Below are 27,240 nucleotides of genomic sequence, written 5' to 3' on the forward strand. Positions count from 1 at the left end.
AATTTCACTCCACCGTCTACTGCTCGGTCGTCCCCAGCAGCCCTGTCAGACCTCTTGGCACGCATCCCGCTAATTTATTTGACCGGCGTTCATCTGTTCAACGTATTACGTGGCGCGCGCTCAATTCCGTATTTGCCTTTTAATCTCCGCTACAGAATATTAGCTAACCCCGTATGCTTTCTCAACTACATCGCTTCTTCCTGTCTGTTAACGTCACGTCTGTCCTTCTTTTGTTACATCGCTCTTCGGGTGGTCCGTAGCATTAAGTTTCTGTCTTAACCTCCGAGTTCCTCCGCCATGCATTAGTACTGCCAGAACGAACTGATGATTAACATTTCTTTAAGGGGACAACGGTAAACTGTTTGTCTAATACAGCGGTCCAAAGGCAGTTGAAGCACGATTAGGCCTCCTGAAGTAGGCGGTCACGTCCTCGACGTGACGTCATCGACGTTACGTCGTTGACGTCACGTCGATGACGTCATCGACGTCATCGACGTCACGTCCTCCGCGTACAGCTGGGGCCATTGCTTGCACAGGCACCCTGTGCTTGTACTCAACTGCTCGTAGAGGTCCTTGAGGATGAGGTTGGGGAAGGTGCCCGTGAGCGCGCCGAATCCTCCGATGCTCGCCGAGTATGCCGTGGACAAGAGCATTTCCATCTGCAGCTGAACGATCACCTCGTCCGGCAACCTATGGAGCGTGAAGAGAACTTGATAAGGTGGAAGCTTGGTCGAATTGGTGATTCAATATCGACATGTTTGCACAGCGCAAAAGACGAGGAACTCGAGGAAGAACAGCGCCTATGTTGTGTTCTTCCTTCAGTCCGTCTTTTGTGCTGTGCAAACATGTCGATAGTGAAAAGAACCGCGCACGAGGGAATCACGCGTCAAAAGCAAAAGTGTGCTGCACGCTGTCATATCGCCTACCACAGCACGTCGGCAACATGTAATCACCTGTCATCCTCAAGCAATTGTCGTTGCCTTCCTGCCAATTGCCTACAACAGCCCGTTTCATCGCTTAGCAGCGGTGGCCTGACCGATGCAGGTGGGCGTCGTTACGTTCTAAGAGCGCTGTCGCCTATCATAGGAATTTCCAAGGAATTTCCTCCTTACATCGGCAGCGGCGACGGCCGTTTGAGTTATGTGAATCTAGAATCGACTTGCGCTTTCTTTTGTTACAAGGACGGAAATTGGCGCCTTTGCTAATGTTGCCTACAGGTCTATCGTCGACTTCGGCGCTCGTTCTCGCAGCAGCAGACATCGTAGGCTTGGTAATCTTCCGAACCTTCCCAGTTTTACTAACGTTCTTCTTTTACAAGTGTTTTTGGTTCCTAAGTTCACTTTGGGAATTCCATAATCACGGTCGATCGTCGAGGGTGCATTTGGGTCTATGGAAGCACGTTGATGGGTTCGTGCGCTTCTGAACTTCACGACATTCATGACCAGAAACGTCATCAACGTTTGTGGTCTCAAGGCGCGACCTCCCTCGAGCAAACTAAGAACGAAATGGTGCAAATTCTTTGTGCGATCCGCGTCTGCGTCGTTAGGCATTCTGCAATACCGCTGTGGCGCGTAAAACACGTGACGTACGTGCATCTTTGCGTTGCTTACTTTCGCAAAATCCTGCAAGTCATGGTGTTATTTCGGCCGTTTTAAGGCGCGAGTTCCCACCCATCGAGATACCATGTGGCTGGCTCGGGCGACGACGTATAGAGTTTTCTTGCAATGAAAGCCTGCGGGAGACATCCAGAAGCACCGCTTCTTGCGGTAAAAGATGAAACTTTGCCGGACTTCCGAGTTGCTACCTAAGACATGCAGTATAGCCAGTTCTTCTCGTGGCGCGTGGCATTATACACGCACAATTCATCGAAAGCATTCTGCAACGGCTAACCAAAATAACTTCGAAACGGCCGCGTCGGCCAGGCTTGCTAAACGTGGTTTGGCAAGCTCCACGCTTGCCGAACAACGTTCAGCTGGCTGGTAGATCCAGCGCGAAATGTCGAAACCTCGAAATGTTCTGTTAAACCATTTTAGACGCTGTATGTGCGCGAATGTATTTTTGTCCGAGCGAGTTTCACAGGCTGCTAATTTCGCAGCTGCTGCCGAGTGCCCCAATTTTCTTCTTGCAACTGCGGCGTTCGTTGCGGTCATTATAACGAACGCAAGTGGAACTAACGTGCAAAATATTCAGCATAGCAGCGTGCGGTTTGGCATCGCCAGATTGTCAACTTTGTCACGTCTTTTTTTTTTTTTCCCTGCAAGTCTGGCACCTCACTGCGTTTGCTGCAAGCTGTAGCCGCTGATATAGCGATCACGAGAGCGTTTCAATATCAGATTGCAACAGTCGAGAGAGCCTGGCATGTGCCGGAATTTTTGCGTGGTCACACGTGTGTGCAAAGCGTCACGGCGGACGCATTAGGGACATTCTAGACGCGAACTCGGCTGTCTAGTGAACTGCTCGCATATCGCCGCAGAGTTTGTTGCGCTGCATTCTTCCTTGTTTTATAACAAATTCGACGATGCGAACAAGCAACGGGCGGAGATCCTCCTGGAGAAAAAAAATGCATCGAGAAACTTCTTGGACGTCGAATCGAGCGACGACGAGGAGTATGCGGTGTTGCCGGAGTTAAATTCGTCGGTTGCGCTTGCGAGGACGACGCGGACGAAGCGAACATGCGAGGCGTGTGATGTGCAAGTACCCATGGCATTATGGATTATTGTGACACCAACTTTCCATGAAATAAATTGCCTTTCCTATGGGTAAGGTATGTACTACGCCCTGAAGTATGCCCCATTTACCAGAGAACGCATTTCTTATTATTGGCTCCACAGACAGCGGGTAACAGTCTCGTGAAGCGTTAAGGGCAAATTCATATTCTTTACTTCCGAGCCGTTCGTTCAGTAAAAATTACAGGGCAATTTAGTACAAAAAATATTAGTTAATAATATTAGTATTACATTAGTCATTACACACTTATTTCAAAATATTAATGGACAAATTAACAATGTCAAATTGTACTATGCGCAACGTTCAAAGGTTATGCTGACAGAGGTCGACGCTGCATTTTATTAGTGCCTGCCTGATGTGCATATGCATTCATCAGTTGTTACCCACCCCGCGACCACCCTTGCTGGGTTAAGCAGCACTGCGAAAATAATAATGAACAATAATAGAAACAAATAGCGCTTGATTAGCCGTAAACTGGCTCGCCCCACTGACTTATAAACTATAACAGTCTGACCACTTACCCAGAAAGACTGACGCGAATAGCGTCCAAAGCCTTCCTGTAGGCGACCGTCTGCACGGAACCCGAGTATTGTGTAACTGGAAAATTGAAATAAATAAATAAATAAATAAATAAATAAATAAATAAATAAATAAATAAATAAATAAATAAATAAATAAATAAATAAATAAATAAATAAACAAAAGTTAGCAATGCCATGCCTTGCCCCATTGCATGCCTTGCAAAGCATATATATGCAAAAGTTTGCATGTATCTCGCGAGCAGGAGCAGGACGCCTCCCCTGCGACATGATTCGATCCAAAGCCGACTTTTTTTTGTCCTTTTCTTGTTTCTTAGACAGCGTTTCTATTACAAATAGGGTAAGAGCAGCTCGGATTAAATGAGGGAGAGCTAAAATGAAAAAAAGAAAGAAAACTATTGAAATGGAATACTTGCATTATCCTGACCATAGTCAAGCTTTGCACAATCACAGCTTGAAAAATTAGCGAGAACTAGTATATTCTGGCATGACCTAGCAAAATATTGAACGTGTCAAGTTCAGGGTCATTATTGAAAGCTCACACGCACGCACGCACGCACGCACTCACTCAGAGAGGTGTCCTTATGCCACAACTGTACCCAGAAGCAGTTTCCACTAATGTTTGCGTCTACATACTCTTAGCGAAGGTGACGGGTCAATGGCAAGTACATCTTGAGAACGACGCCTTCTTTAAATCGGCCCTGAAATTCGAAAAGTTCATAGCATAGCCAAACCGAAGCCGCCAATGGACCTGAAAAAGCATGGCGCGTAGCTTGCGGGTCGCCGTTTTGCAATTACTCATCTAACTCGTCTTTTTATGATTGAGAACTCCAGGCCCATTTCTGTAGTCCGCATCGGCGTCGCCGTGAGGTTCCGTATAAATTGCAAGCCAGTTTCGGTTTCAAGGAACCTTCCAAGGGGAAGTAATTGTTCTCGTTGCTCCCACATGAACTCCGCTACTCAAAATTTGGTCGTTGGGATAGGTATTGTCGAGGACGGGCCTCAAAGCGCTCTTTTGCTGTAGCCACCTATTGTTGATAATTAGAAAGTTAATTACCGTAACTACGCTAATTACGCACATAAGTGCGGAAATCGCTTTGTAGCTAGAGCCGTCCAGTCAGTGCACTCTAATGGTAAACATAACGTTACTGTGATTAATGTTTTTTTCTAATTTTACAAATTTGGTGCAGGTAAAAAAATGCACCCTGTATACGAAGATGTCTTAGCTGTTCAGCAACAATAGCGGCGTTTACAGGAATGCGACAAGTGGCGCATCGAACATTTAGCGCATGACATTCATGTAAACTGCTTGGAAGGCGCATAACATTGAAGCGACAGGAGAGTGTGTAATTCGAGACGTGGTAAGTGGACCCGCGCGGAGCAGCTGAACGCGGGCGCAATATGTTGAGAGAAAGAGAACGAGAAAGAGAGAGAGGGACAGAGAGAGAGAGACAGCTAGAGAAATAGAGAGAGAGAGAGAGAGAGTCGGCGACCTCCGCGTGCTCCCGACTTCGCCCCCCCCCCCCCACCGAACGCAAATTGCCGGATACAGGTACCAGCTTATTTAATTACTTAGTACCATGATGCGCTAAAGAAAGGCGACACACTATTCTATCGCCGTCACGTAAACATGGCTGACGAGGAGGCTGCGGGGCGCACCGTACGTACGAGCATGCCCGATCTACGACGTGCGGTGACGAGGAATGCAGCCTGACACCTGAAGCACCAGAAACTGCCCCCACCAGGGCGAAGGAAGTCGGGGTACACGTAACATACAGGGAAAGCCAAGGGGGGAGGCACGGATGCACAAGGATGATTTCATGGCCCCTGCATGCACGTTCCCTTCGAGGGACAGTAATTTCCGCTGCGTTCTTGACCCGTCCCCGACTAAAGTGAATGTTTGGATGAAGCCCATAAACCCTCGACAATCGGTACTGACTCGACCTCCTCTTGATCTTAGTGGTGACCCTCATCTGGTCGATGATCGCCATCGCCACGGGAGCCACGAGGGCAGTGACGGACGTGTTGGGCAACCACATGGACAGCGAGGCGCACACCACCATGAACACGAACAGGAGCCTGCGTGCATATAGGGACAACGACAATCTTGAGCATAATTGCGTGCAGCTCAGCGGCTGGAGCAAAATAGTACAGCGCAAATAGTGCTCGAATATATGTCAAGGTCAGCACAGCTCTGACTGTGTTCTCGGCACACTTGCATACGGGCACAAGCGAATGCATTTATCTCGAGACCTTTTATCAGGCTTACGCAACTTTGTCTAAGTGGCATAACTGGAAATATGCGTACGAGTGTGTTAGCAATAGCTGCTGGCGAAACAGCGTTAACAAATTCGAGAGGCTAGAATTATTTGTAAGGCAAATGGCAGCTCGATTGTTCGATAAGTGTTGCAAGCTTAAAACAATTGCTTCCTCGAGTAGTTGTCATGCTACGCAGTCGTCCATGTACGCTGTGTCGGTTCAGTTGTTTTATTTGTCTTGAGAAAGGCACGTTGGTCTTTCCGTGTTTCGTTGAGTTCAAGAGTGATTTCTTGTTGCGCACGTAATGGTTTTAGATCGTTAATGTACTAACAAAGGCTTCACTTGTCTCGTTTTCTGATAACGGTGCGGGCATTGAAAGGTAAACGAAACGTTTCCTCTTCGTGCCCCAGATGACCCAAAGGTTGTTTAGTGAGTGGAGCAGGCATGTTCCTAGGAGCTGCCCCTATGTTCGTAACCATATAGTCAATATTGTCACGTAGCTTGGAGATTAAATGTAGATGATCGAAGGTTTAGTTTCCGCTCATATCGCTTCTGTAGTTCTGTTTCTTTACACTTTTAATTACTGTTCGCTGTGAGGTTAACCAACAATACAAATTTTAAGCAGTCACTGTGGCATTATTTACATGCGGAAAATCTAGCAAGAGCATATATGTTCCCGGTGGTTCATATTTTGGCTACTAATAACGTGAACAGGCTGTGGGGAGGAGACAGTGATAGCTTCATAGGCATAGTCTTCGCAGATTGAAATGCAACCAGCTTTTGCAGGAAACGTATTCAAGTTTATTTAAAATATTGGAGCAACAATATTTATCAAGCACCATGTTTTCAAGCGAACGTCAACGCGTGAGCATCTCCAGTGTGATGCGACGTAATCGAGAAATATTTATGCACACTGATAGACCACGTCTGAAGGCCGCATCCGCAGACAGGGCGAACGCGGCCATAGGGTTTGCTACAATAATTACTAGAGGGAACTCTTGCGCTAGTGTCTACTGCAGCTGCAATGGGAGTGGTTGATCCAGCATGAGAATTACGGAAAGTACATGGATTTGCCTAAGCTTCGTCCCTTTGGCTTCAAAAGGCTTCGTGACTTTGTAAGCTCGGCATTTTCAACAATACAAAATAAATGATTAAACATACATTATTAAAACTGTCCGACGGAAGAATTCGAACACAGTACCTCCAGCACAGACGCGCGATCTTGAAACCATTACGCCACGGACGCATACAACGACTGAGATTCCTAGATAAACCAACGACGAGCCACACATAACGTCCTCGTGAATCTATCGCGGCCAAGCCAGTGCCTTGAAATGCTTGGCGCATATAGATTTGGCCACCTCGACAATCTCAAACGTTGCAATTAGTAGCGATTGCGCGTGTTCGCATCCTCTTCTGCACTTAGAAAAGTATAGCGGGCTCTGAAATTTACGACAGTGAAGGCATACAAAGCGTGATAAACCAATTCCACAAGAACGTGTGGATTTACAAGCTCGACGAACGGAAAAATTCATGTACTTCCTCTCATTCCCATGGTGGCTCAATGATTGCAGCGCCACAAGAGTTCTCTCTAGTAATTATTGTAGGAAACTCTACGGACGAGGCGACTGCGAGTAGGCGACACAGCAACGGAAGGAGCGCGGCAAATCTAACGCCTGGCGCAGAGTAACCTCGAGTGTCGCAATCTGTGGATCAAGTCGCGACACTGCTCCTCTCCAGAAGGGAACACTAAATTACGATATCACTCGGCTCCCCTATTTATCTCTCTCCGTATAGCGAAGGTACACAATAATGGCTTATATTGCTCCATCTGACTTCGTACGTACATTAAAAGCTAGAACTTTGCTTATATTCACCGACTCTGCGCCAGTCTAAGCTATCTCACTTTGCGCTTCTAACGTTGCGGTCACATTCGGTACTTCAATGTCAGCAATGAGTGAAAGGAGTATACCTGGAGCTGCGCGTTCCAACGAAGTAGAGTATGCGCAGAGCGATGCGCTTGGACAAGCCCGTTTCCTTCACGCCTAGCATGACCAGAAGGGAGCCGAATATCACGCTGCACAAGTCCTGCATCGAGCGAGTACATTGTGTTCACCTATTTGCCTTTCGGCGCGATAACCCTGCATTAGGCGACACAAGGTCGCTACACAATGTTTCACATTTATGGAAATACAGTGCACGGACAAGTGAGAAGTATACAGCTGGCAGTTAGGCTATCATGAGCTAGCGCCGGAACAGTGTGCGTCCGTGAACCGAGTGGCTGCCGTGTGTGCTCTTGTATGAGAGGCTCACAAGTGCTTCGACGAAGAACGAGCTAAGGTGTCTTGCCGAAGAAATTATTGAAAGTTGACGGCAATAGTTTGCCAGTAGTGTATGCTGATATCTAGTATTATTTTCTTTTTAATCTAAGCACTCGTATTCGTGTCCATGTTTTCCCACAGAAAGTGCCACTTGCATTGCAACGATAGTCGAACGCTCTCCTTGTTTCGTCGGACAACAATATAGTTCTGTATATATAGAACTATATTGTTGTCCGACGAAACAAGGAGAGCGTTCGACTATCGTTGCAATGCAAATGGTGCTATATATATATATATATATATATATATATATATATATATATATATATATATATATATATATATATATATATATATCGTAGGTAGCCAACGAAGAAACATGGTACAGCATAGGAGAAATTACTTGCACTTACTAATTCAATGAAAGAAATGATAAATGCAAGTGACAGTGGATAAAAAAAAAACAGCAGATCCCACGCCCTGCGGAAATCGATGTTATACGAAGTAAGGTGGGGGGAGCCTTCCAAGTTAACGACACAACCATGAGAGCACCAAGACGTAGCCGGCTAGATAGATACTGTCTAAGTGGCAAATGTTCGCCAAGAAATGCTTTGCATTTAAAACAACTTGCCTCAGGTGGGTGTTGCGTTTCGCCTGCGACACGCGGTTTTGCCGGCGCGACTGCGGCGGGGCGGCAGACATTTTGGCCCGTTCGGCGTCGCCGCAACGCTCCCCGCCAGGCGTTTCCAGGCGTTCCCAGGCATGTTCCGATGCCACGTGTCTTCATGTGCGTGTGTGAGTGTATGTGCCATTGTGCCCGAACCAGGCGATGCGACAGCAGGGATCACCCTCTCATTCCAGTCATTGTGCCTGAACCAGGCGATGCGACAGCAGGGGTCACCCTCTCCTTCCAGTCATTGTGCCCGAACCAGGCGATGCGAAAGCAAGGGATCACCCTCTCATTCCAGTCATTGTGCCCGACCGGCAGCGCTACGACAGTGTGCGTCACCATTAGCCCATTGTACATTCACGTGCTCGTCTATTGAGGGGTTCCTTCTTGCCCTCAACTGCGAGAGTATAAAAACAGCTGCCCCCGGACGCAAAAAGGGGGGCTCCGATTTCTTCTGTTGAGTAAAGTGCTCTCCCGTCTCTCTACTTTGGTCAACCTGACCGCCAACTCTTTGCGATGTTAAAATAAACAAGTTGTTTTGTTGTTACCAGTCGACTCATGCTTTGCCGGGACCTTCGGATGCTTCCAGTTGTACCCCAGGCCGCCAGGCCAACGCTACCCTTGGGGCTTGCGACCCAGGTACAACCACGGGCGTCAGCGCCGAGTTCCCAACAACCGATCGTACCAGCGGTGCGATCCAAACATCTGGTTGGCAGCGGTGAGATCGCCTCCGACTTCAAACAACTGTCTGCCAGCGGTGAGATCGCGACAACGGAGGCCAGCAGCGAAGAGATGCAGTTGACTGTATGCTGAGCAGCTCAACGACGATCCGGGAGCAGTGCAACGAGCCCTGTGTGACGACTGGTTGCCTGCAGCGGAACGACTGCGCGGAATTCCTGCCTGCGAGGTTTGGTGAGTGCGGGACTTTCTTCTTCTGAGCTTTGCCAGGCTTTTGTTAGTGTCAGAAACAGAGCTGGTAATTGTGGTTGTCGTTGCTGCCGGGTTAGTTTGCGGCAAGACAATAGTAAGCAGTAGAGAAAGCAGCATTCAGAGCAGCCATGGATTTGAAGTCGTTGCGCAAACCGAAATTGTTGGAGCTTGCAAGAGAGTTGGGTCTGAATGTCTCAGACAAACTAAGAAAACCTGAACTCCTAAAGGCTATTCTTGAGTTAGAGGCTGAGGATGACGAGCTGTCGGAATGCCTTGAGACCATTGAAGAGAGGGAGACTGCAAAAGAAAAAGAAGAGCGTGAACGTAAAGAACAGAAAGAGCGAGAGCAACAAGAGCGTGACCGTCAACACGCTTTGGAAATGAAGCGTCTTGAGGTAGAGATGGAACGCGCTCGTAATGGAAGTCAGGCACACGGTGCAGGAGAACGCGTATTGTTCAAAATGACTGACCTGATGCGGCCGTTTAAGCTTGGAGAGGACATTGGTTTGTTCCTGGTTAACTTTGAGCGAACGTGCGAGAAGCAGGGGTTCTCTCGGGAAACGTGGCCACAGCGCTTGCTCACTTTGTTACCCGGCGAGGCGGCCGACGTAGTCGCTCGCTTGGATAGAGAGGAGGCAGAGGATTTCGACACAGTGAAATCGAGTCTTCTAAAAAAGTACCGGCTGTCTGCGGAGGCGTTCCGTCGGAAGTTTCGGGAAAATGAGAAAGGCAAAAGTGAGTCATATACAGAGTTTGCGTACAGGCTTATGTCAAACATGCAGGAGTGGCTCAAAGAAGAGAAAGCGTTTGGTGACCACGATAAAGTTCTGCAGTGTTTCGGGCTAGAACAGTTTTATAGTCGGTTACCGGAGAACGTGCGATACTGGGTCTTGGATAGGCCAAACGTTTGTACGGTGGCTAAAGCCGCTGAGCTAGCCGAGGAGTTTGTGACGCGTCGGGCTCGCGGAGCTAAGGACGGTCAAAAGGGTGAATTTGGCTCGAAGTTTGAGAGGCCGAGGTTCACGCCCATGAGATTAAAGGGGGACACGCGTAGTGAGGATGCGAGTGAAAGCAGTCCGACCAAACGTAAAGAGACGGCGGCAGCCAAACGCAGAAAGCGGTTCGAGATGAGGCGAGCGCGCGTTTGTTATACGTGCCAGAAGCCGGGTCACTTTTCGGCGCAGTGTCCGGAAACAACACCAAAAGTTGTGTTTTTTTCATTAGGCAGCACTGACGAGAACATGAAGCTTCTCGAGCCTTACATGCGAGACCTCCTCGTGAACGGGAAAGAGTGCCGAGTGCTTCGCGATTCCGCAGCTACGATGGATGTAGTTCACCCGTCTTATGTAGAACCCCATATGTTCACGGGCGAGTGCGCGTGGATCAAGCAAGCCGTGGAAGCTCATAGCGTGTGTCTGCCGGTAGCAAAAGTGCTTATTGAAGGACCTTTCGGAGCGCTTGAGACGGAGGCGGCAGTGTCATCTATGCTGCCACCCCAGTACCCGTACCTATATTCAAACAGGTCCGATCACCTCCTGCGCTAGAAGGGGCTTTTGTTTGGTGAAGCTAGTGTTCAGGCCTTAACCAGATCGAAGGTTCGGGAGCTCGCTGCAAAGGCGGTAGTTGCGGGGCCGACGTTATCAAACAACGAAAAAGGGTCAGAGGCGCAGCAAGCTGATATTCAGAGCACGCCCGAACTGAATAAACTTGAGTCTGTAACGTTAAAGGCGCCAGATACTGGAGAGGAAACTCCCGACACGGGAAAGTTAGAAGAGCTATCTACTGATTTGCTCATCGCGCCTACGTCAGACGGACTTGATAGGTTGCTAAAAGTCAGCCGGTCGGCTTTGATAGCCGAGCAAAAGAAGGATGGTAGCCTAGAAAACATACGCTGCAATGTCAAAGAAGGTATCGCCAGGAAAACTGCGCGTTTTGTGGAAAGAGGTGGAGTCCTGTACCGGAAGTATCTAGACCGCCGAGGAGTGGAGTTCGATCAGCTGATCGTGCCTCAATGCTATCGTCAGGATCTGTTGCGCTTGTCACACGGGGGTTCGTGGTCCGGACACCTAGGAGTTAAGAAAACTAAGGACCGTCTCTTGCAAGAGTACTATTGGCCAGGGTGTTTTCGGGACGCAGACCACTTCGTGAGGTCATGTGACACCTGTCAGCGGGTGGGCAAACCAGGGGACAAATCGAGGGCGCCGTTGAAATTGGTACCTATCATTACGGAGCCTTTTAGACGGCTCGTTATTGATACAGTGGGACCTCTGCCGGTAACAGCCACGGGGTACAGACACATTTTGACTGTGATCTGCCCAGCGACAAAGTTCCCTGAAGCAGTGCCGCTTAAAGAACTCAGCTCAGTTGAGATAGTTAATGCACTACTGTCCATATTTGCGCGAGTTGGTTTCCCTGCGGAAATCCAATCAGATCAGGGCACAGTGTTCACTAGCGCTTTGACGACAACTTTTCTCGAAAGGTGTGGGATAAAGCTGCTACACAGCTCAGTGTACCACCCACAGTCGAATTCCGTTGAGAAGCTCCACTCCGTCATGAAGCGCGTGTTGAGAGCCTTGTGTTTTGAACATCAAACTGACTGGGAGCTGTGTCTGCCTGGGGTGATGTTTGCGTTAAGAACCGCGCCGCATGCAGCTACGGGGTTTTCGCCAGCAGAACTGGTGTACGGTCGCTCGCTTCGATCTCCGCTTCGCATGCTTCGAGAATCGTGGGAAGGTAGGGGCGACGACCCAGTCGTGGTGGAGTACGTGCTTAAGCTCCTCGAACGCTTAAGAAGGGCACAGGAGTTGTCAGGTGATGCAATGGCAAAGGCCCAGCAGAGGGCCAAGGTTTATTATGATCGGACAGCCAGGGCCCGTCGTTTTGAGGTGGGCGATGAGGTCATGATATTGCGCACATCGCTAAACAACAAACTAGACGTGCAGTGGGAGGGCCCAGCACGAATTGTTCAGAAACTGTCGGACGTTAACTACGTGGTAAGTCTGCCAGGAAAGCGGAAAGCACAGCAAGTTTACCACTGTAATCTGCTCAAACCTTATAGACAAAGGGAAGCAGTGGTGTGCATGATGGTAAACGTTCCTGAAGAGCTTCCGGTCGAGCTTCCGGGACTAGGCTCAGTGACGAACAGGGAAGACACCGGTCAAGTCATTAGTGACCTTATCAGTAAAGCACCGCTGTCGCCTGAGCAGAAAACCGAACTACACCAGCTATTACAAGAGTTTCAAGGTCTGTTCTCTGAGAGGCCTGGTAGGACTTCTGTACTTACTCATGATATAGAACTTACCTCCCCAGAGCCAGTACGATCCAAGGCGTATCGGGTGTCACCCCGCCAGAGCGATATTATGGAGGCGGAGGTAAAGAAAATGCTACAGCTCGGTGTTATTGAGGCAGGTGAGAGTGATTATACCTCCCCTTTGATTTTAGTTGAGGTACCGGGCAAGGAACCTCGTCCTTGCGTCGACTACCGCAGGCTTAATTCCATCACTAAGGATCAAATTTATCCGATCCCTAACATCGAGGAGCGCCTTGAGAAAGTTAGTAGCGCTCAGTTTATTTCCACCCTAGATCTTGTCAGGGGTTATTGGCAGGTTCCACTTACAGAAGAGGCTAGTAGGTATGCGGCGTTCATTTCACCAATGGGAACATTCCGTCCTAAAGTGTTGAGTTTTGGTTTGAAGAACGCGCCATACTGTTTTTCAAGCCTCATGGATAAAGTGTTGCGGGGACAGCAAGAATTCGCTTTACCGTATCTAGACGACGTAGCGATATTCTCCGCATCCTGGTCTGAGCATATGGCACACTTGCGGGCAGTGCTAACCCGCCTGCGCGAAGCGGGCTTGACAGTAAAGGCTCCTAAGTGCCAGTTAGCACAGGCCGAGGTCGTCTACCTCGGTCACGTGATTGGTCAGGGTCGTCGCCGCCCCTCTGAAATAAAAGTGGCCGCTGTGCGAGACTTTCCGCAACCGCGCACCAAGACCGATATTCGGTCGTTCTTGGGTGTCGCCGGCTACTATCAGAGGTACATCCCTAGGTACTCTGATATCGCGGCTCCCCTGACGGATGCTCTAAGAAAGACAGAGCCTCAAACAGTCGTCTGGGACGAGACAAAGGAAAGAGCTTTTAGCGCCCTAAAGAGTGCCCTAACAAACCAGCCTGTGCTACGATCGCCAGACTATACAAAAGGGTTCGTTGTTCAGTGCGATGCTAGTGAGCGAGGCATGGGCGTTGTACTGTGCCAACGGGAAAATGGAGAAGTAGAACACCCCGTCCTGTATGCTAGTCGTAAGCTGACCAGTCGTGAGCAGGCGTATAGCGCCACCGAGAAAGAGTGTGCGTGTCTCGTGTGGGCCGTTCAGAAATTGTCATGCTATCTAGCCGGCTCGAGGTTTATCATTGAGACGGATCACTGCCCTCTCCAATGGCTGCAGACCATCTCTCCCAAAAATGGCCGCCTCCTGCGCTGGAGCCTCGCTTTACAACAATATTCCTTTGAGGTGCGTTACAAAAAGGGGAGTCTCAACGGTAACGCCGATGGCTTAAGTCGAAGCCCCTAACGTAGGAATCAGCCTCAAAATTGTTGGTTACTGATGTTTTTCTTCCTGAGGCAGGATTTTTTTTTAACATATTGCTTTTGTTTAGTGTTTCAAAGTGATGATATGCTTTCTAGTGCAATTTTCCAATTTGTGGACGCGTTCTGAGTGATGCTAGACTACTGTAAGGAACTAGGCAGTGGTATAAAAAGGGGAAAGAGCCTGGCAGGGCTTAGTGAGGGTTGTGCCGTGCTTGCTGACTGAGCGGTTGAGTTTCAGCGTAGTTCTAACGCTTGCCGGGAACGAGAGCAAAAATGTGAACTCTCCCGAAGTCACTTTACAGTGTCCCGTGCGAACCTGAACGAGAGAACGAGGCCTTCTCTGTGCGCTGCGCTCAAGAAACGTCGAGGGACGCCCGACTTCGGTTATGAGCATCATCGAGCGACATCCCTCCGGACAGCGGATGCAGTCCCCTGTCCATCGGGATCTCCTTCCCCCGGCGGGGCGGTCTGTTGCGTTTCGCCTGCGACACGCGGTTTTGCCGGCGCGACTGCGGCGGGGCGGCAGACATTTTGGCCCGTTCGGCGTCGCCGCAACGCTCCCCGCCAGGCGTTTCCAGGCGTTTCCAGGCATGTTCCGATGCCACGTGTCTTCATGTGCGTGTGTGAGTGTATGTGCCATTGTGCCCGAACCAGGCGATGCGACAGCAGGGATCACCCTCTCATTCCAGTCATTGTGCCTGAACCAGGCGATGCGACAGCAGGGGTCACCCTCTCCTTCCAGTCATTGTGCCCGAACCAGGCGATGCGAAAGCAAGGGATCACCCTCTCATTCCAGTCATTGTGCCCGACCGGCAGTGCTACGACAGTGTGCGTCACCATTAGCCCATTGTACATTCACGTGCTCGTCTATTGAGGGGTTCCTTCTTGCCCTCAACTGCGAGAGTATAAAAACAGCTGCCCCCGGACGCAAAAAGGGGGGCTCCGATTTCTTCTGTTGAGTAAAGTGCTCTCCCGTCTCTCTACTTCGGTCAACCTGACCGCCAACTCTTTGCGATGTTAAAATAAACAAGTTGTTTTGTTGTTACCAGTCGACTCATGCTTTGCCGGGACCTTCGGATGCTTCCAGTTGTACCCCAGGCCGCCAGGCCAACGCTACCCTTGGGGCTTGCGACCCAGGTACAACCACGGGCGTCAGCGCCGAGTTCCCAACAACCGATCGTACCAGCGGTGCGATCCAAACATGGGGAACGATCCGACGTCTTCGCATTACGCGTGGGACGCTCTAACCAATTGAGCTACCGCGGCGCCGTTTCTCCATCCACATTCTTGGGTACTTATGTGTAGAGTTAGGTGACCTCGTGATCACTTTCCAACGGGTGCCAGGTCATTGTGGCGTGATTGGCAATGAACTCGCTGACAGTGAGGCAAGGTCGGCCTTCGCTTCCTCTGATGAAGTTCAGATTGCCTACTCGCGATCTGACACCAACTCTATGATCAAGGCACTTACGCAGGACCTTACAAAGGCATACAGTGCCCACGGTGACAACATCCAGAGACTCCTGTATATAATCAACCGAGATGGTAAATTCTGCTTGCCCCCGAAGGTTACGCGGAGCAAAACGTCATTGCTACACAGGATTCGGCCGGGCGTTGCTTTCACTCATCGCTACGCGCACCTCATCGGCCATTCGAACAGCCCTGATTGTGACGCCTGAAACGCTGGAACACGTACTTTGTGTGATTTCCCAGCATATATGCTGGAGGGAAGTTGGAAAGTTGCCTAGCCAGAGTTGGCAGGCGACCACTGTGGGAGGACGCTATGCTCAGCCCATGGCCTGACACTGCAACTTCAATGCGGGGAACTAAAGCGCTGTTGAAGTTTCTGCCGGACACCAAGCTATACGAGCGGCTCTAGCAGGCCAACTGTCTCATATACATAAGCACTCACCACTTCTCTTATCATCCTATCCCAGCACTATCACTCCCCTTCCCTCTTTCCCGGTGCAGAGTAGCCGACTAGAGCGCACTAGCTCAGGTCGACTTCTCGGTCTTTCCTGTCAATAAATTCTATTCTATATGTGTTACCACTAGAACTAATCTTGGGACTGTTAGCCAGCGCCAGCACTAACAATCCTTGGCGGTGTATGTCGAACATCCTTTCTGCCACTGACTTCACGAGTACGGGATCTTTTTGGATGAAGGTAACTGGTCAATAAACCCACACATGCTACCTGAAAGCATCAATGTTGCCGGATTCGAGACCACCGTTATGTAATGAACCAGAAAGGGGACCGAAGGGCACGATTGTTATGAATCATAAGAAACCAACCAACGCACCAAGGGCAACAAGAGGAAATTAATTGCACTTACTAACTGAATTAAAGAAATGATAAATAAATGAAAGTGAAAGTGGGTGTATATGTATGATATATACATAAACGTGAAGAAAGGGGGTTTACTGGGGGGTCCTATTTTTATTAGTCATATAATAAAAAGCCAACAAACACTGAAACCAAGGACAACATAAGGGAAATTACTTGTGCTTAATGAATGAAATAAAGAAACGATAAATTAATGGAAATGAAAGTGGAGGAAGAAACAACTTGCCCCAGGTGAGCAACTATCCCACAACCTTCGCATTTCGCGTGAGATGCTTTTGACTGCGGTGATTTGACCGGTTGCCTTCATCCAAAAAGATCACGTTCTCGTGACGCCTGCGGCAGACAGGATGTTCCACGTCCGCCGCCAAGGTCGGTGAGTGGTGGCGCTGGCTAACACTCCCAGGGTTCTACAAGGAAACATTAGTACCCAAGAAAGTCGACTGGGAAACGGCGATGTGGTAGCTCAGTTGGTAGAGCATCGCACGCGAAATGCGAAGATTGTGGGAACGTTTCCCACCTGCGGCAAGTTGTTTTTTCATGCACTGTCATTTCCATTATTTATGGTTTCCTTACTTCATTTATTAAGCACAAGTAATTTCCCCTACTTTGTCTTCGGTGTCAGGGTTTGTTGGCGTCTCATGATATATATATATATATATATATATATATATATATATATATATATATATATATATATATATATATGTTGTCCCAACTAGTACGTACCAAAATGTTAAAATATGCAAATGCCTCGTAGCTGGACAGAACGAAGGCAATATTTCCCAGCGCTCGGTTATGCGCAAATTATTTTTTGCGTTCCGCCTTTTTTTAATAATTAGTGATAATTAATCAGTCGCTCGAATAATATAATTAGATTAACATTGTCAATGAGAAAATTGTAGAGCAACACGAAAAACTCCCGATACACCATTGTGTTGCTCAATACGTGCTACGTAAAAGTGTTTTTGCGGGCGTGAAGGAGCCCGTGAATACACTCGAAGTGCGTCGAGCGGCCAGTTGCGCGGCAATTTTCCGTGTATTCGCGGGCTTCCTTTAAGCTCGCGAATACACGGAAAATAGCGCCTACTGAGCGCCTACTGAGTAGCGCCTACTGAGTAGCGCCTACTGAGCAACAGACAGTTGTAGCGGGAGTCTTACATGTTGCCCTACAATTTTCTCATTGACACTTTTTATCTAATTATAATACTGGAGAAGTTGATTAATTAATTAGAACTAAACTCGCTTCTCGTAGTCTCCATTTTCCTGTATTGATTGAACGAGGAGCGAACATTTGAAAGCTCCCTTGAGAACTTGCAGGACGCTCGCACACATTTTCTCGGAATTTTGCCCCGTGCGACGCAGTTACTCAAGCTGAATACCGCAAACGCGTAGACACTCACGTTGAAATAAAAGTAAGTTGTCTCTTCGGCCGGGAGAATGTCCAGGAGCGGAAACAGAACCACAGGCATCAGTGACGTCACCGGAAGCGGAAGCAGCTCTGTTATCCAGTAGAACGCCATCCAGGCCATGACGTAGGCGCACTGAGCCGGCTGATGAGAGAGAACGGTGCACTTTCTCTGCCCGTGTCGGGCCAACGTTAAACCAGTAATGCGTCACGCCACAAGGAGCTGGGCTACGGAAATAAAGTACGAGGTCCTTCGCGCTGTTGCAACTACGGGCATTCGCCATGGTGGAATGTGCAGACAACGTAGGAATGTTTGACGAATACTGGTATTATGCCCAATTCAGGAAAACCTTTGTTTTTAAGTGATCTCTGACAGTGACCAACTGCGTTCGCTAATTGCACGCCTATGAAAACAATCTTGCGGAGAAGTACAGCATAATAACTGTTTTGTGAAAACGCGCCTTTGTTTATTTCGTCCGTCACGTTCTCGACTGCTTCGAATATGTAGTACAATAACCCTCCTCAGTAGTACACGGGTCAGCACAACTGCTTGTTTATTAAAAGCTGCATTGCCTGTGTGTAATTACCGAAAAAATGGCTTGATAACACCGCATCCTTCCAAGGCTAATTGTGACTACGTTTTCTTTAAGTTTCAGAAATTAATTTACCGCTGAGCGTATTAGTTCAAAAAGCGTAATATTTTGAACAGATACGCGCAGTGCACAAGACCCAATACCGATATCAATGAATGTCTTTCTTTCTCTCTCTCTCTTACAGATGGCCAGCTCGAAACCTACGACTAATCTAGCAAGCAGGCTAACGCTTGCAAAAACGTGCCACAGGACTCTAGGTTGTAGCTGGCGTGAGTCACCCAGGTTCGCGATACTGGAAAAAATTGCGATTGCGATACTATCGTATATTTCGGAAGAACAAGCTTTGCTCTGCCAAACGAAACAAGCATCTACCTTTAAGCGCTAAACCTGACGAGGACAAGAAAGGGAACGCGCACAAACGCTGCGCTTTCAACATATGTTTTTTTTTTTACTTCATTACCTCGACAGAACAAGTGAACATAATGTTTACCCCTCGGTGCGCGTATCATACAGATGGAACTATTCGCTACTGTAGTGTACTGTGACACTATTACCTTTAGGCCTGCCTTTTTTCGGCGTAATAACTTGTATTTGGTTTGCGTATGCTCAAAAAACGAAGCAACCTGATAGAATATGTTCTTGATCCTGCAGGTACGCGGATTAGGAGGCGCGTTTACCTTGTTGCCCAAAGCGACCACGACGGGCAGCAGAACGAGAGGAGCGCTGAGGAAAATGTGCTTCGACCACAGTTGTAACTTGTCCACGAACATCGGGTGTCTCGCCGGCGTTCTTCACCCTAGATTTTTTTTTTTGAAATCTTTCGGAGCTGAGGACAAGCGCAGGCACCGCAGCTGGTCGCGATCTTCTTCTTCTCTGCCTCGCGGTGGTGTCACGTGCGAAGAGATGGTACTTTGTAGTAGCTGAAAAGGAAAAAAAATGAACGAGATGCACCACGTAAAAGTGCGTTGATGTTCTTGAAAGTCAAATATTTCTAGACATTTAACTACAAGGATGCCTGTGTCATTAAAAGTTTTTGCTGGAACATTCAAGTGTTCGAGTTCTAGGGAAAAGGATGCCCCCGTCTTTGCAAACGGGGCTCGATTTCAACGAGTGGAAATCAGCGCCGCCCTCAGAAGGAACTCAGAAGGAAGCGCCACGTGACAATGCGAGCCACGGAGGAAGTTAAATGTGCTAGGAGGGAGCATTATGTCACTAAGCCAGCCTTACCTAGCGAACTCTTCGTGAAGCCATTCCCTTCGTTTTAAGGAGAAAGCCTTAAGTGGCTTGTTGCAATGGCGCATGCCCGTAAAAAGCGGCGCCTATTCCAGTGACGCAAAATATCAGTGACGGAAAAAATATCATCATCAGGAATGGCCCATACCTCCTTGAGCAAGCAGATATGCAATGGTTGAATATGACAGAAGAAACGAAAGAACTAAGGAATCAACGAGAGGAAAAAATCACGCCATGGCCGGGATTATATCCCGCAATCTCGTGCTTAGCAGCCCAACACCATAGCCACTAAGCAACCACGGCGGGTACATTACGATAATCACCATCAGCGTCGCCTTCTTCGCGCCCGTAACCGCGTGCCACGTGCACTTGTGAAGACAGGTAGAAGAAGAGCCATCTTCGAGGCAGACCGGATGCCGAGCGGCGTCGGGCTTGCAAATGAGGCTCGAGGCGCTGGACAAGTGGTCAGACCACGTCCTCATGGCCACTCCTCTACCCTTCCTCGTACCCGTGGTCTATACTGGCAACAAGGTGAGTGCATGGCGTGCCGCACGCCTCACTCTTAGGCCATGTCGCAACCGATGCGGAAGGAATGCATCACGCCACTGAAATAAGAGCAGGGGTAGGCGAGAAAAATTAAATTTGCACATAACGCCGGACGCTCCTAGTGTAGCCGCAACAAAATTCAAGGAACGATTCGACAGGTGTTGGCTATACGTTAGCTGTGACAGCTGGTAATGTTATGCCTGGGGCAGATAACGATGGTTAAGTAGAGCTACAGAATAAGTGCGAAGGGAAAGGAAGTGCAGTCGAGGAAGGCCGAGAAGTATAGGTAGTATGATGAAAATAGAAAAAAAAATTACACGCATAGGTTGACATCAAGTAGCGCAATACGAGGGCAATTGGACAGTGGTTGGAGAGGCCTTAGTCCCGTACACCTAAAATAGGTTGATGATGATGATGACCTGTACGGCCATCTTTTACAAATGAAAAACTGACAGCCCGAAAGATGCACTTAGTTATGCATGTGGTTATTCCACGCCAAATGTGCCAACCATGGCGCTCGACCATGCTTCATATCTACGATTTTTTTAAATATTATGCGCATATAAGCATATATGTATACTTGCACAGTACTTTCCCCAAATGTTTTGAATCAATTTTTATCTTTCTTGCACATTTCAGCCGGCGATTTGCGCCTACATCATGCTCTGGATGGCCCTATACTGGGTTACTGCTGTACTTCCCCTTCCGGTGACGTCACTGTTACCTCTTGTTCTCTTTCCGCTACTCGGCATTCTCTCAGCCGAAGAAACTGCCAGCGCGTATTTCAACGTGAGTTTGTGTTCACGAACTTCAATGACTTGGATTAGCTCTGCTCAGATGTAAGAAGGCGACGTTGAATGCGAAAGTAGGCCCAAGAGAGGTTGCAGAGCTGAAGGCTACAACAAAATTTGCAATGTTTATCAAACATGTGCTCATACAACGGTATCAAGTAGTCAAGAATTACGATTCGCTATAGCTACGTTTAATACGGGCAAGGCAATTTCTAAGGTGTATATTTAGCCCAGGTCTTTCTTAGTCATGTGAAAGCATGTCCATATAATGTCAACGCGATGCTGAAAGGCAAGGATAAAAAAGTATAGTTGATTGGTGCAAGCCATTAAAGGCATACGCATAACGAAAGCGTCCGCTATGATCGAATCCCCATAAATGCCCGGCGAAGTTTTCCCAAATTCAATGTTTCCCTGGTGTTGCAATGTTCAAATACTGCTTAAGTCCTTAAACTTTACAAGAATGATGGTCCTGAGAAATTTTGAGAGGGTTATTTGCCAGGTGCCGAGGAGCCGAACCGGTGTACAAGATTCAGCGCAAATTTGTTAATTAAAGGGTTAAGCACCGCATCATGTCTTCATTTAAACCGTTCACTCGTGTCCACACTAGATCTGCTGCTTATGTTCAATACTTTATACTCATAGCTATGATATTATAACTCTAAGAATGCTTCGCAAATATTTTTAAAAATAGTCTTCAGAGCAGGTAATAGGCTAGCACACACACACACACACACACACACACACACACACACACACACACACACACACACACACACACACACACACACACACACACACACACACACACACACACACACACACACACACACACACACGCACACGCACACGCACACGCACACGCACACGCACACACACACGCGCACACACGCACACACGCACACACGCACACACGCACACAAACACACACACACGCACGCACGCACGCACGCACGCACGCACGCACACACGCACACAGCCAACAGCGCGTCTGTTTGCTGCTCTTTTATCCCGTCTGTTGCACTGTCCTGACCAGATACACTGCCCATCAATTACGCAGTTCCGATTCAGACGTCAGAACTACCAGACGTTCCCTTACAACCCCTATGGGCTTTTTCAGGAAGTGGGAGCGACCATCTTCTCCTCTATGGTGTTCGGCTTGGCGCTGGAGAGGACCGGCCTCGCTACACGTGTCGCCCTGCGCATGTTGTACGTGATGGGCACCAGTTTTCCCAGGTGGCGTAGCTCACCCGCACTGTTCTCCCGCTTATCGTGTAAACGAAGACAAAAGATGAGACAATGAACGACTACGCGAACACTAGTTCTGGTCTTTTTCAACGTCTTCGTTCGTTTGTTGCCGGTGAGCAAAAGCGTAGCGTTCGAGAGCGAACGCATATCTTTATGTACCTTTTGCACAGATATTACCTTTTCTGGAATACCGGGTTACATAAGAGGTCTACGGCAGCAATCACCCTTGTAGCGACATCTTGTCACGGACAGTTTAACCATGGGCTACAAAAAGTAACACTGCAGTGAACTATTATATTCTGCTTAAATGCTAGTGTAAAGTATCGGTAGCGACATAACCTTTAACATGCAGGTCTCTCATGATATTCGTTGTTCGAGTATACTCACGCAACACACACACACAAAAGAATTAAACTCATTGTTGTCGGGCAAAATGTCACAATATGTCGCTATCATCTTTGCTGCTGCTAGTAAAGGTTTGGCGGGAGAAAAGTAGGGAGACAACAAACAACGAAAGCGTAGAAAAGTTGCCAATTGTGGTTCAGGAAGTTTGAAGCTGGGAATTCCTTTTTTTTTCTTCAGATGGGTGGGACATTAGGCAGAGTAAGAACAAAGAGCTTGGTTGCGCAACGCACCGTCCCACTTTAAAGGTGACGCTCAAAGCATCCATCCATCAATCTTGATATCCACGGTCCCGGAAAGCCATTAATTTGTGAATGGTAAGGAGTTTACGGACAAGCTAGACCTCCTTAAATTGCCATGAACGCATTGAATTAGAAAGCTGAGTATCTCCAGCACTTTGGTTAACGCAGGGGCGTCAGCGTAATACAGGAATTTATGTACGCTGGTATAGTGACATCTTACGACGCTTCATTTAACTATACAATGCCTTATAGAGACGTTGTCGTGTTCCATGTTTGTTATTGCTGCAAAAAAGTCGTATTTTCTGCCCAAAAGGGGAAGCATCGATTGCGTTAGCAAATTAGTGGACAGCTATACGAAGCAAGGATGGTAGTTTTATCGCCCGTATATACTTGTAAACATAGGCATAATAGCTAAATTAATAAGCATGGTGTCACACGCGCACAAGCAAAGCGAACACATCTCAGTCGATGACCGCACAAATTCGATATCGAAACACTGGAGTGAGGAAGCGCGGCAGCAGCAGCGAGTGATTTGTCCTTCGTGCTGTCTCTCGAAGCAACGCGAACTAAGCCTCGAAAACACAGCGCACGGCAGACTCCCCGTCGCAGATGGCTTTCAAGATACAGCGGCCCGGGCAGGCGCGCGGGGCCTCCAGGAGCACAACGCGCCACTCACCCTACCCTCCCGCCGGAGCCTTGCGCACGCCGCTTTCCTTCCCGCTTTCCTCGCTTGCGCGCTCGAGATTGAGACTCGATCGCCGCTTCACCATCATATGCTTTTACTAGCACATACAGCATACGAGGCACGGCGACGATTTTATCGCCCGTGTACTTATACGGAACCTCACGACGACGGCGATGACAGCGGCAGAAATGCGCATGGGCAACCATATAATTGCTATTGCAATAAACATCTAAGAGGGCACGTGTGCTCATGATTACGCCACTCTCGAAAATTAAGAGCAGCAGGGAGGTAGGATATACCTGCTTACTGCAATATTAGCTGTGTTTTTCCTGGTTGAGCCCTGCGCCACATATCCGGTGGTTCACGTTTACGCCTCCGCTTGCAAGCTAATCCGCTTGCGTACACGGTAATACTGGACATGCTAATACTCTATAATAAGGATCGCTTGAATGCGGGCGTTCAGTGCGTTATCCAGATCCTCTACGGCTTACTTGTGTGCGTGATTACGGGGGTGAAATCATGTTGCAGCCTGCTGTTCGTGTTCATGGCGGGTACCGCCCTGCTGTCAATGTTGTTCTCCAACGCTGCCACCACTGCCATCGTTGCCCCCGTGGTTGCGGCGCTGATCGAACAGATGATGCACCGGACCACGTTCAAGAGACGATTCACCACGTTGAGTGAGACTGCGTTTTTTTCTTGCCGGCGGCATTGATTTGTGGATAGTGGGAGCTCGTTTAGAAACCGTAACTTTTTTTCTACCACTTTCGCATACATTGTACCACTCCCCTCTGTAATGTCTGTTGACCCTGAGGGTATCATAAATAAATAAATAAATAAATAAATTAGTAGGGACGTGTGAATATTCGAAAGTGTCCATTAACGAATCGAGTAGTGTGCTATTCGATTTGGTATTCGAATTCGTGAACTATTCGTAAGTGCGAATATTTTTTCGAATACCTTTTGCATTTTTCAAATCGTTCACTGTGCCCAAATATACTTAAATTGGAGCAGAATGTACGGCAAGTTTTCACCCATGCGGGCATAGTATAGATACAAAATATGAGAACTTGCGTATTTGGGGAAGGCTACGTCACTTAAGTAGCCATACTTTACAGGCTGTACAGCAATATTTTGCACTCTCTGAACAACCCTGTGCACGTGGAGACGCTACTTGTTGGCTCCTAATGCACCATTTGTGCTTTTAATAAACAACGCTTCCTAATGCACTTCGCTAGAATACTGCTGGTTGTGTCGTGTTCTCGTGTCGTGTCCCCGTCTACGTTTCGCGCTATTAACCCCAGGATAATGTATTGTGTCATCACAGAAACTTGCTAACGTTAAGAATACTGGGACATGAACATTGTTTTATATTAATTGGGATAACTGCTATTCATTATGCGAAGGCTATTCGAAAAGCATTCGACATTCGATTCTATTCACTTCTGGCACTATTTGATTCGTATTCGCTTCGGTCTCAAAAATCACTGTTTGCACTTCCCTTCTTATAAGCTATACGCGGTGTTATTTTTATTGGTATAGTTTGTGTAAAATTGTCTTTCCTTGATTGCTTGATTTATTAATAGATTCATTCATTCATTCGTTCATTCATTCACTCTCATTCATTCGTTCATTGATTCATTCAATTCATTCATTCATGCATGCATTCATTGTGTCACTGTGCTGGTCCATTAGGTCCTTCGCTGACAACAAGAAAAAACAAAGGCAGTCAAAGAAAAGAAAAAGTAGGGCTTGTGTGTTCGCATATAGCGCTATTCTGACACGTTGGAGAAATTGCGGCGTAGCTAAACATCAAACATAATGTTTGTTTGCTAATTATTTATCTCAGACAAAGTCTGGAAGTAATGACGCCATGCACATCCATGATGAATCCTTGAACTTGCAGGCGTTTCACTACACACATATCTGATGAACACTGTCTACACCGTCTGATGAACCATTTCGACGCTCCCCTTAGTTTCGCCCCGGAGTTGGCTAAGGAACCGTTTTCAAAATATGCAAACGTCAATGCATTTTTTTTTTTCGCGGCTGATTCTAGCCTCACGTCTATTTCACCTGATGAAACGTCTTAAGCAGAGACCTTCTTCAGTCCTGCAATTTAGGCATGAGCTGTAATGGCGCTAATTGAATGTTAAAGTGCTATTTTATGAATTAGTTGATAACACGTCGCAACGACGTGAAAGTAATTTTTCTCCTTTTCAAGTAGACGGACTGAACGAGCGGATTGTGTTGTCCGTGATATGACATAAAATTGCGAGTCATGGCAAGTGGAAATGGCTATGAAGGACCAGCACGCGGGGTAAATTGCGCAGTGTTATATAAAAATTGCGCAGAAACCATCGACGATGATGATGAGCGTGAGCGAATAGCCGAACTCATCTAGGAAGCTATTCGCTTTATTGATGCGCCTGAAGGCGTACGTTCGTCGCAGTGAGAACATTTAGGTAGCGTTCTTTCATTGCGTGATCCCCGACGGATCCGTTAACGAGCACACCTGTATAGCACTTGTGTATAGCCTATTATAAGCCTATTCATCTAATATGCGCTGTCTCCAGCGAAGCGAACCGCGTGAGCGCTCCTATAGACAGCATGCAAGCTTTGAGAAGTGCCAATGCAATCGCGCCGCACAGCTCGTGTTTCTCAAAGCGCAATAACATAGCCGGCGTTGCGCGACGAAATGCACCCCTGCAACTCAACTGCGCGTTAGCACGCGCCGTTTGCATCGGCACATTTGTGTCGGCGCTGAAATCCCGAACACCGCCTACCAGAAAAAAACACCGCAAAAACTGGCCAAAGAGAGCGGGAAAGCCATAAGCTTGAAGAAGCGAGAGAGAAAGGGACGTATAGTGGCGAACTTCGCTAACCCGTTCATGACGCTTTTTTTTTTTATAGCGAAACCTCTTCTCCCCGAGGTACCACTCTCAAGATCAATCTCAACGCGCGTTTGACCTTCAGCCGCCGGCGCGCAAGCATGCACTAGTGGGAATTTGTGACGTCATGTCACATTATCCGCTGCGGAGAGGCGTCGCAGCTGCGGTCGCCCCAGCCTCGCTGCTGTGTAACACGTGACTAGGCGAGGGTTTACCAGCTGCTTCGCCGGTGTGTGGCCGCTCAGTCCAGTCTCGCCATGGACGAAGCACTCGCCGGTGCGAGCGCCTCAACTCTTGGCCGCAGGCGCCAATGAAGCCTTTGATGAGCAACAAAATATTCAAAGAAGCAAAACCGCGCCGTACCACGCTTAAGAGAGCTTTCGCTCGCATAATTAGGTTCCAGCCGCGTTGAACCCCAGCCACTTTTTTTTTCTGACTGTGGCCGTACTGTTTTCTAAAAGAGAGAGAGAAAATGATAAATGAGAGGTAGGGAGGTTAACCAGGACTGAGCCCGGTTGGCTACCCTACATTGGGGAAAGGGAAAGGGGGCGGAAAGATTAAAAGAAGAGAAAGTCCACTGGGGATATCAGTCGGTCACTCAGTCCGGATCACAGACGCTGACTCAATCCGGTATCTTTCAAATATCGCAGCAGCGCTTTCGTGGCCTTTTGTAGCTGTGATATGCGAGGCCATGGTCCCAAGATCTTGTTCAAGGTGAACGGCTTTCCATCTAGCTAATTGAGAGCTGTGCTGAGGTCTTGCCTTTCATCTTCAAAAGATGGGCAGTAGCACAGTAGGTGTTCTATGGTTTCCTCGACACCGCAGGCATTGCAC

The 27,240-nt window shown here is 48.1% G+C and overlaps 1 protein-coding gene across 1 annotated transcript; it reads right to left on the reverse strand.

The window, feature by feature from the left end:
* Positions 1 to 464: 464 nt before the first annotated feature.
* Positions 465 to 17,905, reverse strand: LOC142574604 (Na(+)/citrate cotransporter-like). The gene is made up of 5 exons (XM_075683649.1): positions 17,777 to 17,905; positions 7,498 to 7,613; positions 5,206 to 5,345; positions 3,249 to 3,324; positions 465 to 690 (listed from the first exon to the last, which is right to left on the reverse strand). Exons 1-5 carry the CDS (start codon positions 17,903 to 17,905, stop codon positions 465 to 467), a joined length of 687 nt encoding a protein of 228 aa, XP_075539764.1.
* Between the last annotated feature and the right edge of the window lie 9,335 nt (positions 17,906 to 27,240).

This window comes from Dermacentor variabilis, chromosome 3, assembly GCF_050947875.1.
Source record: "Dermacentor variabilis isolate Ectoservices chromosome 3, ASM5094787v1, whole genome shotgun sequence".
Classification (NCBI taxonomy): Eukaryota; Metazoa; Arthropoda; class Arachnida; order Ixodida; family Ixodidae; genus Dermacentor; species Dermacentor variabilis.

Bases quoted from the DNA above. Each gene is read 5' to 3' on its own strand.
- LOC142574604 (XM_075683649.1), bottom strand. From the start codon at position 17,905: ATGGCCTGGATGGCGTTCTACTGGATAACAGAGCTGCTTCCGCTTCCG. The intron at 7,614-17,776 runs GTGAGTGTCTAC...CGCTCGATGCAG, and splicing joins CAACTTACTTTTATTTCAAC to GACTTGTGCAGCGTGATATT. The intron at 691-3,248 runs GTAAGTGGTCAG...CACGCTCCATAG, and splicing joins ATTCGCGTCAGTCTTTCTGG to GTTGCCGGACGAGGTGATCG.